Below are 16,312 nucleotides of genomic sequence, written 5' to 3'. Positions count from 1 at the left end.
TTACCTGTCAAACCACACCTGCTGGAAGAGTGTATTTTTTATTTCATAAAAATAGCAGTTGCAACATGTATGCAATACACACACACACATATATACAATGCACACAGCGCAAACAGCTCTATCTTCCTGGGCAGCTGTTTGCCATACAGATCCCTCCCCACTTTTCTTTGTTGACGCCGTTCCCCGATTTGCCCTGTGGTGCTTGAATAACTCTCCCTGTCCGCTACCACACCAGAGCGATACTGCTACGGTTGCTTTATTGGACACGACAGTAAATCTGATCCAGATCTCTGTCAGTGGAAATGGAAACACCAACCCTGCAGCGGCCTTTCTGCAGGAGAATTTGATAGCTAGTGGGCTACAACGGGAGGGGGGGGAGGAAAGCTCCATCCTGACATGACAGCCCATCCATTTTGACGACTCGCACGGCTTCTGTGCGGCAATTGCACGATCTGCAAAAGGTTTCGCCAGCCGAAGATCTCGGGCAAGCAAGCTAATTGCTGAGGACAGACCTGTGAGCTTCTCAGGGACTGATTCCCTGTGCTTGTCTGCCTGTCTGTTTCTTTACAGCATTTAGATCCCATCTCCCCCCAAATAAAAGATGTCTAATGCAACAAACAACAATGGGATAGAACAATCTGGTTTTAAAAATAGAACGCAACTTAAAACATCAGCAGTAGACAGAAAAGGATATTAAAAGCTGCATGAAAATAAACACATCAGCGTTAAGTGTAAGGAACATAAAAATACATCATTGAAATTTCATCACAGCTAAAAAAACAACAACCTAAAATATCATTTATCATAACAGCGGATAGAACTGATTTTTTTATGTTGACATTTCAGAGCAGCCATGGGAAAAAAAACATTTCCCTATCAGGAAGAACTGCCCTGAAATACAGTTCGATCTCTGATTTGTTGACAGGAGACACTCAAGTTGCCAACTGACTGGGGTGGTGGTGGGGAATCCTGCTCTTGTGCCTTTAGCAGCAGTTTGAGGTTTAGCAATCAGCAAGAGACGTGTCCCAGAGCTGGAGCTGAAATCTCATCCATCCGTCCGCGTCACCACATACCATCCTGTTCTTCAAGGGCCAGCTACAGTGGTGATTGAGAAATGGCAACTGGAATATTTGACTGCAAAATCTGAGGATATTTGGGGTGGAGGGTGTCTCTCAAGAGAATAGCCAGATGCCACATGCTCAATAGATTCCTTCTCCTTCCCACCCCAGTTCTTTTCCTTTTTGCTGGTAACTGGATTCAGGAGGCATAAATTGGCCAGAGAAATGGACATATGCAGATATAGGAAGTTGCCTTATAACAAATCACACCATTGGCTCATCCATCAAAACAAAGGGTAGGGGTCTGTGATTCAGCAGTAGAGCATCTACTTGGCATGCAGAAGGTCCCAGGTTCAATCCCCGGCATCTCCAGTTAAAAGGACTAGGCAGCAGGTGATGTGAAAGACCTCTGCCCGAGACCCTGGCGAGCCACTGCCAGGCTGAGTAGACAACGAAGGAAAGGCCTATCATTGGCTACTAGTCATGGTGACTAAAGGGAACCTCCACATTCAGAGGCAGTCAGTCTTGGAATACCAGTGCCAGGAGGCAACATTAGGGAAAGGCCTCGGCCTCCGTGCCCTGTTACTTGACTTCCAGAGGAACTGGTTGGCCACTGTGTGAGACAGGATGCTGGACTAGATGGACCACTGGTCTGATCCAGCAGGGCTTTTCTTATCTTCTTATGGCGGTCTTCGCCTCTGCCCTGTTGGACCTCCAGAAGAACTGGTTGGCCACTGAATGAGACAGGATGCTGGACTAGATAGACCACTGGTCTGATCCAGCAGGTCTCTTCTGATGTTTTGATATATTTTCTACTCTGGGAGCTGCTCTCTCGGATCTTAGGCAGAGGAAGTTCTTTCCTAACACCTTCGTGTTTGGACCAGAGACATTGTCAGGGGCTGACCCTGAGGCCTTCTCTGAGCAAAGCAGGGTCTCCAATACCCAACAAGGGCCTACCCAGCTCTGGGGGACAGCAGCTGTCCTTCAGGAAGAAAAATGATCTTCCAAGCCTTGCCACTTGGCCAGGTTGCCAGATCCAGGTTGGGAAATGCCTGGAGATTTGGGGAATTTTTTTTAAATAAATTTTATTGGTTTTATATCTTTTCCATTAGACAAGCAACAATTTAAAAATATATACTATATACCATTTAAATGTCTAGGTATGTTGCTAATATTCTAAGTACATAATGATAGAAAAAGAAAAAGAAAAAGAAAAGAAAAAATTTTGACTTCCCCTTCACCTCCGTCTGCCTCTTAATAAAATGGTTAAATTCCGTCATGATGGATTCTGATCCTAATTCTTTCAAATAAAACCATAACATTTTCATTCCTAAGCTATATAGTCTATTCAGTATTAATTATTAACATTATTATTATCACATGGATCAGATTAATAAGTATTCTTCCATTTTTCCCAGTCTTAATTCATGTTTACAGTAATTCATCCAAACCTCCCACTCCCCCATAAATTGCTCACTGTCCTTTTGATTTAAAACAGCTGTAAGTTTCGCCATTTCCACCAGTTCAAACATTTTTATAATCCAGTCTTTTTTTCCAGGAATATCTGCCCCTTTCCATTTAGCTGCATACAGCAGTCTTGCAGCTGTTGTAGCATAGATCAAGAATGTCCTTTGTATTATCACATCATCTGGGATCATGCTGAGTAGCATCAATTCCGGTGTTTTGGGTAAATTTCTTTGAAGAATTATTCTTATTTCATTGTAAATCATATCCCAAAAGTCTTTAGCTTTATCACAAGTCCACCACATATGATAAAAGGAACCAATTTCTTTACTGCATTTCCAACATTTAGGGGAAGTCACCTTATATATCTTTGCAATTTTCTTAGGTGTTAGATGCCATCTATACATCATTTTATAAATATTCTCCCGAATTGATTGTGCATTTATTCCTTTCAAATCCTTTGACCATAGTCTTTCCCATTTATCTAAGGTTATATTGTGCCCCACAGTTTGCGCCCAATCAATCATTGTTGGTTTTATTGTTTCCTGCTCACAGTAGATTGTTAGAAGAAGACTATACATTTTAGAGATCAGTTGAGTCTTATTGTCTAACAAAAGTTTGTGAAACACTGACCTATCCTTAGCAAATCCATTCTTCATATCTTGCAAGAAAACAGATTTAATTTGATAATATTGGAGCCATTGCAGGTCTTCTTTTAAGAGTTGAAAGTCTTTTAATGAATATTTTGTTCCATCCCAAACAATCAAATCTTGATAAGTTAAAAACTTGTCTGGTCTAAGTGGGCACAAAGTTAGCATTTCTTGAGGTGAGATCCATAACGGTGTTACTGGTTCCAAAATGTGTTTATACCTCATCCAAACATGAAATAAGGAGGACTTGATTATATGATTACGAAATGATGCTTGTATCCGAAGGTTGGTTTCTCTGACCTTCATCTCCATCATGGCAATTTGGTCCTTTGCAACAACCTGATTGCCTTGTATTGCTTCAATCTGTTTTTCTTGGGATTCTATTTTTTTCTTTGTGTCTTTATGTTCTTCCACCACCTTTTTAAGTGATGTGTCCATAGCCTGCATATCCATCTTCATAGTTGACATTTGAGCTTTGACATCTTTTACATCTTCAGTAACAACATCCAGTTTCTGATTAATGGCTTGGGTCGATTGACTAAGCGTAGTCATCATAGAAGTCAGTTGTGTCATCTGGGTGGACATCTGTTCAAACTGCTTGGCATTAGCCTCCGATTGTTTGGCTAACATATCTTGTAATTTCTTATCCATGGTGTTCTGTGTGGTTTCTTTAAGTTTAGTGAAGGCAGGACTATGTAATGAGCTGGAACGAGGGCGGCCAGACATTTACATATGTTTAAAGCTGGAAAAGAAAGTCACCTCTGGCAGGATTCAAACAAACTGTCAATAGAAGTTAAGCCCCTGATCAGCTTTTTTTAAAAAAAGTTCGGGTCGAATAGAGTAGTTTTCCACGTAGATATAATCCTTTAAAGTTTTAAAATACCAACGAGTTTCCGGACGCTCTAGGTCGGCAAAAGCAGGAAGTGTTCCGGAAGTTCCTTACACCGTGGACCTTCTACCGCCTCTTCTCGCTGGTTATTTCCTTCCGGAACTATAACAGTGTGACGCGAGTGGGACGTGCTTCCCGTCCTGCGGGTTGGTTTCTGGTGTTACTCAGATGATAGAGAGGGAGTAAACAAACAGAGTGTCTTCCGGTCTTGGATATGCCCTGTTTTACAATGTGGCTGGAGGACTCTTTAAACCAGGAAGTCCAAAAGTTGTTCTCCCTCCCCTTCCTCTAAAAGACATGCATCTTATTGGTTAGGAGTTCATTCCATCACAAGTCTATCCGTCCAGCTTGTTGTTTTGGTTATAGCTGATCAGTTTGATAAGGTTCCTGCCGTTTATGCTGGTGGATCTTTTAATCCAAATTCATCTGGTTACTTTGTAGCCAAGGCTACTGGGAATATTTTTTTCTACCCCCTCTGTTATTGGATATGCCAGTAAAGAGACGAAGAATTCTCATGTACTCACTTGGGCGCCTGGAGGTGAGGTGCTTATCTTGATGTTATCCTTATGTTGTAAGTGAGATGGTGGAGGGTAGAGTCTTCAGCCGAAGTTGCGTTTTGGCAATTGTATTCCCTTGGTGCCCGCGGGACCGGCGTCTAGATCTCTGGGGGACTTAAGGAAGCTCCCTCAAAGTATCTAGGAGGTCAAACCGCACGGTGGGCTGCAGGGAGTTCCTGCTACCCAACCCACTTGCAAGGGTTGGGTTGGGGTGAAATAAATCACCCCTATTTAACGCAAACTTGGATTCCCCCCAGGAGCTCTGGGGGAACATGGCACTCACCCCAGCGTCACCACCGGAAGTCAAGAGATTTGGGGATTGAGCCTGGGGAGGACAGGGACCTCCGTGGGGGTATAATACCACAGACTCCACCCTCCAAACAATCCATTTTCTCTCGGGGAACTGATCTCTGTGGTCTGGAGATGATTTGTATTTCCAGGGGATCCACAGATCCCACCTGGAGGCTGGCATCCCTACTACTTGGGGTCCTTTTTTCAGTGGAGGTGCCAAAGCTGGAGCCTAGAACCTTCCAGCCACACCAGGGGTCAAAGCTGGACCCTTCCAAAGCTCGTACTTACCACTGAGGCACGACTCCTCCCTCGAGATGTTACCATTGTACAGACTGAACGTGAGGATTTTCACACCAGGCTCATTAGCCAATAAAACAACTTCCCTTCATTTAAAATGTTGGTAGAGACCAAATGGGAGCTGAGCGATTGTAGGAAACATGCAAGTCTTATCTGAGTGGCCATAGAACTCCTGGGGTGGCTTCTGCCTAGCCAGGCTTAATTGGAAGAATCACGGAGGGAAAGAAATCTTTCTCCCTCTCCCCGTTTCCTCCCTGACAGTCCCTGCTATTTGTTTTATTATTGAGCTGAATTTTACTCTTTGGCTTGCACGTTCCCTTGGTTCAAAGGATGCCGAAGGGTGGAGCTTTAGGTGACAGGAGGATTGCCACGTTCTGGAGCAGCCACAGTTGCTGTGCCCGTCGAAACTGTTTGAGCTGCAATGCTGACCACGTTTTCCTCTAAGCTGGGATAAGTTTCTCCCGCTGATGATTCCTGAACACCAAGCTGCTTAGAAAGACTCAAGAACAGGCCAAGCCTTGAAGTTATTTATTTTTCTGGTCAGTTGATACAGTTGCCAACCTCCAGGTGGGGCCTGAAGATATCCTGGAATTCCAACTGATCTCCAGACAACAGAGATCAGTTCCCCTGGAGAAAATGGCAGCTCTGGAGGGTGGACTCTGTGGCATTATACCCTGCTGAGAGAAATCAATACATTGGCTATCACTCGCTTTTTCTTTAATAGAGGGAACCAATATATTCCAGCCGTGCTAAAAGTTTTCAATGCTAAAGTAAGTCCACAGCTGTTGTACGGCATCCCAATGTGGATTGGAGCAGTCGAACAATCAATCGAATGTATCCAAGCTAAATTTCTCCGTGAAATATTGGGTATGCCAAATTGTGTTCCCTATGCAGCTCTGTGCTTGGAAACTGGTCAAGTGCTTTGCAAAACTAGAGCGTGGCTTATTACGGTTAAATTCTGGCTACACCTACATTTCAAGGCTGATCCCTCTTCTCTTGTCTATCATATACTGATGGAATCACATGCCTCTAATTGGTCAGCTTACATTGAGAGTAAAATCCAATCCATTGGCCTTCCATTGGACTCGTTGCTTATGCTTGCGGAAACAAGCATTTCAAATAATAAAACACAGACTATTAGAGATTGGATTTCAAAATCTTAATAGTGCTGCTAACAGGATTTGCTCCCCATTAAGTCTAGGGATTCCCTTTAACATATATGAGCCTACACCGTATTTGTACCACCTTTATGATCCTCAGCAACTCAGAGCCCTCTCCCTGGCCAGATTCAATGTCATGCCATCTGCAATTTTGGAAGGAAGATTTCGTAAAATCCCCCTCTCAGAGAGACTTTGCCCCTGAATCAATCGTACATGCCTTATTCCACTGCAGATTTTATGCAGAAATTCACAGCAAATTTTAGGCCCTATTTTGACAAAAAAAAGTCAAACTTTCCTGATCGTTTTAAAGCTTTTTTATTGCTGAATAATCACTCTCCTGCTAAACTGGAGATAGTAGCACAATTCCCGAGACTTGCTATGAATGTTCGTCAGCAAGTTAAGGAGAGGACTTTCATTAATTCTACCATTGTTTTATCTATTATGTTTTATCCTTGTCAGAAATGTCCAACTGCAATAATTCAATGTTACTATGCAGACACCACATGTTTCTATAACCATGTTCAAGTACTTGAGGGGCTGTTATATTGAGGATGGTGCCAAGTTGTTTTCTGTTGCCCAAGAAGGTCGGACAAGAACCAATGGGTTGAAATTAAATTAAAAGAGTTTCCGTCTAGACATTAGGAAGAATTTTCTAACCGTTAGAGCGGTTCCTCAGTGGAACAGGCTTCCTCGGGAGGTGGTAAGCTCTCCTTCCCTGGAGGTTTTTAAGAAGAGGTTAGATGGCCATCTGTCAGCAGTGCTGATTCTGTGACCTTAGGCAGATGATGAGAGGGAGGGCATCTTGGCCATCTTCTGGTCACTAGGTGTGGGGAGGAGGTAGTTGTGAATTTCCTGCATTGTGCAGGGGGTTGGACTTGATGACCCTGGTGGTCCCTTCCAACTCTATGATTCTATGATTCTATTTTATGCCAATAAAGGAGATTGTTGTTTGTTACCCTGCGGAGGTTCCTCCCCTCCCCAAACTTAGGGTTGCCAACCTCCAGGTACTAGCTGGAGATCTCCTGCTATTACAACTGATCCAGCCAATAGAGATCAGTTCCCCTGGAAGAAAATGGCCACTTTGGCAATTGGACTCTGTGGCATTGAAGTCCCTCCCCTCCCCAACCCCCACCTTCCTCAGGCTCCACCCCAAAAACTTCCTGTTGGTGGTGAAGAGGGACCTGGCAACCCTACTCAAACCCCACCCTCCCCAGGCTTCATCCCCAAATCTCTGAAAATCTCCCAACCCAGAGTTGGCAACCCTACCTGATACTTGTTTTTAGAAGTAGGGACAGTCTGCGGTGTTCTGGGCTGCATTCAGTGCCCCGTCTTCAGTCTGTCTTGGCTTGGATATGAACAATGAATGCTAATTATTCAACTATCAGAAGCAATTAGGGATGTCACCGGTTTGGTCTTTGATCTCAAGGGGAAAAGAAGAGAGGCCATTTTTTTCTAAATGTGTGAGTGCTGGTTTGAGAAAGATAGAGTATCTTTCAGGTTTTGGAGTTGGTTAACAATCAGCGGTCTTAGAGGTGTGCAATCAGAGATTTCCCCAATTTTTCCCCAACCAATTATGAACGCTCCTGACAAGGCTTGTGTGTTTGGGGGGGGGGGGGAACAGCTTGCTTTTTATGGAGTGTTCTAAATTGTGCTGAATTGGATCATGAATACTCGGCAGTTGGCATACTCTCTCCCGGCTGCATGGGAATTCACAGGTGGGGGGTGGGGGGAGGCATTGTCCTGCTTGTGTCACAATGTGACACTGGGAAAGTTTGCTGCAGTTGAACATATAAACAGATAAAGCTGCCTTATACTGAATCAGATCCTTGGTCCGCCAAAGTCAACATTGTTTACTCAGACCGGCAGCGGCTCTACGGGGTCTCAGGCAGAGGTCTTTCACATCACCTACCTGCCTTGTCCCTTTAACTGGAGACACCAGGGATTGAACCTGGGAACTTCTGCAGGCAAAGCAGAGGCTCTTCCACTGAGCCACAACCTCTATTTAAGCTGACTTATACTGAATCAGACCCATGGTCCATCAAGGTCAACATTGTCTAGTCAGACCGGCAGCGGCTCTCCAGGATCACAGGCAGAGGTCTTTCCCATCACCTACGGGGAGGGGCTGTGGCTCAGTGGTAAAGCATCTGTTTAGCTTGCAGAGGGTCCCAGGTTCAACCCCTGGCATCTCCAGTTAAAGGAACTAGGCAAGTAGGTGATGTGAAAGACCCCTGACTGAGACTCTGGAGAGCCGCTGCTCCAATACTGACTTTGATGGACCAAGGGTCTGATTCAGTATAAGGCAGCTTCATGTGTTCATGTGTACCACCTGATCCTTTTAACTGGAGACTCCAGGGATTGAACCATTGAGCCTGGGGCCTTCTGTGTTCCACAGATGCTCTACCATTGAGCCACAAGCCCTCCCCCAAGTTTTACATGGGTTGGTGGGATGTTGTTAAGGACAGTTTTGAATGGAGTTTTTTTTTTTTTTAATGGTGCCTGCTTGCCCCTGACCTTGGGCCATTCGGGACCATGCTGGAAAACCAGCATGTGCCAAAAAAGTGGCTACCACCTGCTACCTAATGAGGTGGTGAATTATGAATGCCGGCAACTCTGCAGCTGCAGAATCAGCAGATCAGCTTGCAATGTGTCTTGTTTTCAATTGTGGCCATATCAGCAATTCAAGCACCTGGGAAAATCCTTGAAAGAAAGACAGGCACGGGGAGCATTTCAGTCATCTTGCGGACTAGGATCACAGCACTGCTCGCTGTACCCAGTTGGGCTGAGCGGCTCCATCGGAGGAGACTGAAGCTGCTCTGGGGCTAGCACTGGGTTCCTGCTTTTCCTGTTTGCATCCTGTTTTTGAAAATAGAAACATACAGGCACTGCAAAATAGCTGAGGAAGGCAACTGGTATAGTAATTAAGAGCAGTGGTTAGGAGCGGTGGACTCTAATCTGGAGAACCGGGTTTGATTCCCCACTCCTCCACATGAGCAGCGGATGCTAATCTGGTGAACCGGGTTGTTTCCCCACTCCTACACATGAAGCCAGCTGGGTGACCTTGGGCTAGTCACACACTCTCAGCCCCACCTACCTCACTGGGTGTCTGTTGTGGGGAGGGGAAGGGAAGGTGATTGTAAGCTGGTTTGATTATCCCTTAAGTGGAAGAGAAAGTCAGCTTATAAAACCAACTCTTCTTCTTCTTCCTCCCCATGTGGAAACTCAAACAGCTTTGGAATATGAATTCAGAGATGGAGGAAAATAGGCATTTTGTCAATATACACACAGTATACCGTTTACAACTTCTATACACAATGGAGCCGTGAGCTGGATAGCTCAGGCTAGCCTGATCTTGGGAGATCTCAAAAGGCCCTGGTTAGTACTTGTATGGGAGACCACCAAGGAATTCCAGGGTCGCTACACAGAGGCAGGCAATGGCAAACCACCTCTTGCCTTGAAAACTCTATAGGGTTGCCCTAAGCCACCTGGAGGAGAAGGACTAGGAATTGGTTTTTATATGCCGACTTTCTCTCCCACTTAAGGAAGAATCAAACTGGCTTACAATCGCCTTCCCTTCCCCACAACAGACACCCTGTGAGGTAGGTGGGGCTGAGAGAGCTCTAAGAGAGCTGTGACTAGCTCAAGGTCACTCCTCCTTCATGTGGAGGAGTGGGGAAACAAATCCAGTTCACCAGATTGGTGTCCATTGCTCACGTGAAGGAGTGAGGAATCAAACCCGATTCTCCAGATCAGACTCCACCGCTCCGAACCATCGCTCTTAACAGCTGCACCATGCTGGCCTGTGACTTGATGGCGACTTCCACCTTCACCATCAGTAGGGAAGGCACTCTGGACATGCTCAAAGACTTTCTACGTTTTTAGGCAGTATTCTGCCATTGTAGCCCTGACTTTGTCTCTGAACAACAGATGAGAAAAAATGAAATAGGAAGAGGCGGGGAGAAAGAAGAGCTGAAAGACTGGGGGGGTGGGCACATCCTCCCCTTCTGCTGGAGCCTCCCTCCAAGTTCCAACTTGAATGGTTCTTCTGTTGAACAAGCCTGAATTGGCAGAAGCTTTTTTGGGTGGAGGAAAGCTCTACGCTTTGCTGAGCAGAGTGCTAGAATACAGGCCCTGGTTTTTCATCTTTCTTTGCTTTTCTCTGTCACTTTGCCTCCTTTCCTGTGTTTGGGATTTAAAAGCCCCAGCGTGCCCACCCTGGAGATACACAAATAATATGCAATTTATTTTGTTTCTTTTCATTGTCAGGCCTGCTTGGGAAGTCCATTTTTGCCCCATCAGTTTCTTTTCTTTTCTCTTTTTTTGGTCTCCTCCACCATTTAAATGTCATTTTTCCTCCAAATTTGAGAGACTGATGGGAAAACAGGCATCGTTTCTCCCCCCACTGCAATATTTGTAATCAAATTTCCTTAATGTGGTCACGACTGCAGCTTCAGCCCAGGCACAGAGACACCATCAAAGACGTTCCAGCTCTCAAATCAAGCTGAAGTTGTCATGAAATTGGATCACCTCCCTCATGTACTGTGGCGGGAAAGCTAAGAATAACCCCTGCTTCCTCTCCTTCATCAAATTCATATTCCCTCCCTAGTCCTTTCACCAATGCACAGCGCTGGCCTTACATGCAGCAAAAATTCACATCGATTCCTGGACGATGTCCCCCTACCATGCAATGTGCCTGATTTGCAACCTTGTCAGGGGACTTGATGACACTCCCTCCCCATTACCTGCTATCAGGAGGACCATTAGGGTCTAGGGTTGCCAGGTCCCTCTTCACCACTGGCGGGAGGTTTGGGGGCAGAGCCTGAGGAGGGTGGAGCTTGGGGAGGGGAGGGACTTCAATGCCATAGAGTCCAATTGCCAACGCAGCCATTTTCTCCAGGTGAACTGATCTCCATCGACTGGAGATCAGTTGTAATGGCAGGAGATCTCCAGCCAGTACCTGGAGGTTGGCAACCCTATTAGGGGCTAGGGTTTCCAGGTCCCTCTTCGCCAACAGCGGGAGGTTTGGGGGCAGAGCCTGAGGAGGGTGGGGTTTGGGGAGGGATGAGACTTCAGTGCCATAGATTCCCATTGCCAAAGCAGCCATTTTCTTCAGGTGGAGATCAGTTGTAATAGCGGGAGATCTCCAGCCACCACCTGGAGGTTGGCAACCCTTTTCGGGGCCGATCCATCACTGTGAAAATTCCCTGGCCAAAGCTATTGCTCTGATCCGTTCCCTGCTCCTTCCCTGCCACGGTTTCTAATGTAGTCAAAGGAATCACATTGCATCACTCTGGCTGTCTGCTTAGGCCCAGCAGTTAAGTGAGCTGTCTCCAAGCAGAAATATATATAATTTATGGGTTAATGTAGTTGGGGGAGAGAATGAGTGACACCGCCGGAGGAGGGGGGAGAAGGAGATGGGGGGGGGGAGACGAGCCTTGCATTGTGAGGACCGCTGGCAGCTTTGATTCATCGTAGTGACACCGGGGCATACGAGCTGTGATGAAGAGCTGGGGGAAGGCTGGCTGCAGGACATGGCTGCGCGGACCCCCGCCCAGAAGGGAGACAAGGCAGCTTTGCAAGAGATGAGGAAGGGAATGATTTTCACTTGTAGTAAGAGTGGGATGGGGGGATCTAGGTAGGACTGCCAGGTCTGGGTTAGGAAATACCTGGAGTTTTTTTTGGGGGGGGGGCGTGGAGCCTGGGGAGGGCGGGGGTTGGGGTGGGGAGGGACCTCAGCAGGATATAATTTTGGAACTTTTAAAATTGTAGGACTCCCTGCCCCAGGTTGTGGTGATGGCTGCCAACTTGGAAGGCTTGAAGAGGGGAGCGGACATGTTCATGGAAGAGAGGGCTATCCTTGGCTACTTGTCAAAATGGATACTAGCCATGATGCAGACCTATTCTCTCCAGGATCAGAGGAGCATGCCTATTATTTTGGGTGCGGTGGAACACGGGCAGGATGGTGCTGCTGCAGTCGTATTGCTTGTGGGCTTCCTAGAGGCACCTGGTTGGCCACTGTGTGACCAGGCTGCTGGACTTGATGGGCCTTGCCTGGTCTGATCCAGCATGGATCTTATAATACCATGCTGTTCTTATAATGCCATGCAATTCACCTTCCAAAGAAGCCATTTTCTCCTGGAGAAGTGGAATAAATGTTTTACACAAACAAACAAATAAGTGATATGTGTAGTCTGGAGATCAGTTGTAACTCCAGGAAATCTCCAGACCCCACCTTGAGACTGCCAACCCTAGATCTAGGATTGACAACTCCAGGTTGGGAAATTCTTGGAGTTTTGAGGTGAAGTGTGGGGACGATGATGTTCAGGGAGGGGAGGGGTAAAATGTGGGGTAAAATGTCTGTGGGGTAAAATGCCATCGTTTCCATGCTCCAAAACAGCCATTTTCTCCAGGAGAATTGATTTCTGTCGTTGGAGATCAGTTGTAATTCCAGGAGATCTCCAGACCCTAGTCTGACCCAGGGAAACACCATGCCTAATTGCTGTATGGAATTCACTGGCCCTCAAGATCACAGGAGCACGTGAAGCTGCTTTATACTGATTCAGACCCTGGGTCTATCAAAGTCAGCATTGTCTACTCAGACCAGCAGCTGCTCTCCAGGGTCTCAGGCAGGGGTCTTTCACATCACCTACCCGCCTAGTCCTTTTTTAGCTGGAGATGCCAGGGATTGAACCTGGGACCTTCTGGAACCTGGGCAGTATTTTCTGCTCAGACTGGCAGCAGCTTCCTACAGTCTCAGGGCAGAAATCTCTCATATCACCTACTACCTAGTGATTGTATTTGGAGATGCCGGGGACTGAACCCGGCTGGAACCTTCTGCATACCACACAGATGCATGCACATAAACACACATACATACCCCCTCCTCGAGCTTGCTTGCCTCTGTTGGGTTAACTCCACTCTCTTGAAGCCAACCCCACCAGTAGTACATCTTCATCTTGCTAGCCTGTCATCTCTGCTGTGTTTGCCTGCCTTTGCAGAGTTGTTTTATTCTCCTGGCCCTGGTAGACGCTCATGACTTAAAAAAAATAAAATAAAGCTGCCTGTTTGGTGATAAATGGGTCCTTCTGGGCTTCCATCATAAAGTGACAGGCTCCTTCTGAACTGCCAAAGATGGGCTGCATCTGTTGGGGGAATACTCCGAGCTGTGTATTTCTGGAGGGGGAGGGCATGTGTAAGAAACCTTCTCATTGCATAAGGACAGGCAGGGCTTGGTAAGATCTGAAAACTAACCCAGGATGGGGAAGGGGAGAACTCTCTCTCTCCCCCACTTCTTTGTTCGATATTCTGGTACAAAGAAAATCCTGTGGTTAGTGACAGGTTGCCGGAAAGGGGTGCCAGCTCCAGATTGGGAAATAACGAGATTTTGGGGGTGGAGCCTGAGGAGGGCAGGGTTTGGAGAGGGGAGAGCCAGAGTGGTGTAGTGGTTAAGAGGGGTGGTTTGGAGCGGTGGACTCTGATCTGGAGAACAGGGTTTGATTCCCCCACTCCTCCACATGAGTGGCGGAGGGCGGAGGCTAATCTAGTGAACCGGGTTGGTTTCCCCACTCCTCCACGTGAAACCAGCTGGGTGACCTTGGGCTAGTCACAGCTCTTAGAGCTCTCTCAGCCTCACCTACCTCACAGGGTGTCTGTTGTGGGGAGGGGAAGGGAAGGGGATTGTAAGCCGGTTTGAGTCTCCCTTAAGTGGTGGAGAAAGTCAGCAAACCGGCTTACAATCCCCTTCCCTTCCCCTCCCCACAACAGACACCCTATGAGATAGATGGGGCTGAGAGAGTGTGGAATCAATCCAGTTCTCCAGATCAGAGTCCACCACTCCAAGCCACTGCTCTTAACCACTATACCATTCTGGCTCCCAAAAAGGCAGGGAAGAAATGAAGTACCGGTACATCCATGAAGTCAATAATCTTGGGCAAAGATCCACTGAAAAAGTCCCACAATCCAAGCTTCTCTTTGGATGCTGTTGCACCTAATTCTGTGAACCTTTATGGTTTACCTCGAAGCGGCACTTTCCTCTAGCTGCCAGCATTCTCAGACACAGGCGGGCAGAGCCAAAAGTCTTTGGAGCGGCTCCCAGGTTCCCCGCTTGATCCTCTCCTGCCTTTCTCATCTTATGCAACGCAAAGGTGGTGGCATTCCTTCTCTTTGCAGATCATTACAGAAGGCTAATCCTTTTCAATCTTGGGAACAGCCAGAGGGGATGTCAGGGAGGGTGCGGGTACCAGCTTGTCCTCTCCCGTCCTTGGAGGCGGGATGTCCCATCCTGGCCTGGCAGAGGGAGAGAGGCCAGCGCCGACCCTGCGAGTGGGAAAGCAGCCTTCGTTCAAAGGCGAGCGAGCCCTGAGGGTGGAGGAGCAAGGGGGGGGGGCTCCATGCAAGAGGGCTTTGAAACGTATGATAAAAGGATTTAATTTGCTCTACCTTCCAAGCTAATTAAAGTTGAAAACTAGCTAATTGGAGCTTTGTACTTCCAGCCCCGGTGGTGATGAAAGGGAAAGATAATTGGAGGACAGGAAAAAAAGGCGGGAGGGAGGGGGAATCAGATCACCTGACTGAGTTGGGAAACAGGGAGTAGAAGATATAGCTGGGGACTCCACACCACCAATCCTGATGGGTTCAGCAAAAAGCTTCTCCTCTAGACACGAGCTAATGGGTCATTCATATTGGGCAGTAGACCAGGCAGTAGGTGCTATGAGAGACTTCTGCCTTGAGACACTGGAAAGATGCTGCCAGTCTGAGTAGACAATACTGACCTTGATGATGAAAAAGAAGAGTTGGTTTTTATGTGCCGACTTTCTCTAACACTTCAGGAATAATCAAACCGGCTTACAATCACCTTCCCTTCTCTTCCCCACAACAGACACCCTGTGAGATAGGTGGGGTTGAGAGAGCTCTAAGAGAGCTGTGACTAACCTAAGGTCACCCAGCTGGGTTCATGTGTAGGAGTGGGGAAACCAACCCAGTTCACCAGATTAGCCTCTGCTGCTCATGTGAAGGAGCTGGGAATCAAACTCGTTTCTCCAGATCTGAGTCCACTGCTCCAAACCACCGCTCTTAACCACTACAACACACTGGCTCTGGACCACCTTGGTCCATGCTGATGGACCAAGGGCCTGATTCAGTATAAAGGAGCTTCATGCGTGGGCCTGTTTATACTATATGGAGCAGCAACGTTTGGAAATTATCTGCCTTCTGTCATGAGATCTAGAAGCATGAGCCATCTGATATTTATATCCTGCTGTGCTTCTGTTGTGCATCCCAAGGCAGCATAGGCAGGTCTCTCAGGGAGTCTCCCATCCTGACGTTGAACTCATCCAGACATGCTAACCTTCAGCAATGTTGTTGGAGCCAATCCCATGCAGCAGGACCCTGACACCAAAGCAGGAACACTTAAAAATCATTTCATGCCAGTGGCCCTCCCGAGGGGCTGTGGCTCAGTGGTAGAGCATCTGCTTGGCAGGCAGAAGGTCCCAGGTTCAATCCCCAGCATCTCCACTTAAAAAGGAGCAAGCGGAAGGTGATGTGAAAGACCTCTGCCTGAGACCCTGGAGAGCTGCTGCCAGTCTGAGTGGCCAATACATATCTTGATGGATAAAGGGTCTGATTTAGTATATGGCAGCTTCAATAGGGAGCTGCTCTGGGGGAGGGTCTGTGGCTCAGTGGTAGAGCATCTGCATGGTATCTGGAAGGTCCCCAGTTAAACCCCCAGAGGCTCCAGTTGAAGATCAGGTGATAGGTGATGTGAAAGAGCGCTCCCGGAGAGCTGCTACCAGTCAGAGTACACAATACTGATCTCGATGGACTGAAGGTCTGATTCAGTATCATGCAGCTTCATGTCTGTTTGTGCATAACAGATATCTGGAAAGGGTTTGTCGGAAGTGTTTCCCTGAGTTGATACAGGGCCTTGGCTCAGACTTACAGCAGTGCTGGG

At 47.0% G+C, this 16,312-nt stretch overlaps 1 protein-coding gene across 1 annotated transcript in view; it reads left to right on the top strand.

Moving 5' to 3' along the window:
- Window positions 1-14,634: 14,634 nt before the first annotated feature.
- The window catches only part of LOC130487365 (uncharacterized), a 35,902-nt gene continuing 34,224 nt past the window's right edge, over window positions 14,635-16,312 (top strand). Inside the window, exon 1 of the mRNA XM_056860857.1 lies at window positions 14,635-14,773. Within this exon, the coding sequence (XP_056716835.1) occupies window positions 14,635-14,773 (139 nt within the window). The remainder of the gene's footprint in view (window positions 14,774-16,312) is intronic.

Source organism: Euleptes europaea, chromosome 14 (genome assembly GCF_029931775.1).
Source record: "Euleptes europaea isolate rEulEur1 chromosome 14, rEulEur1.hap1, whole genome shotgun sequence".
Classification (NCBI taxonomy): domain Eukaryota; kingdom Metazoa; phylum Chordata; class Lepidosauria; order Squamata; family Sphaerodactylidae; genus Euleptes; species Euleptes europaea.
This window is presented reverse-complemented; position numbering and strand designations above follow the sequence as displayed.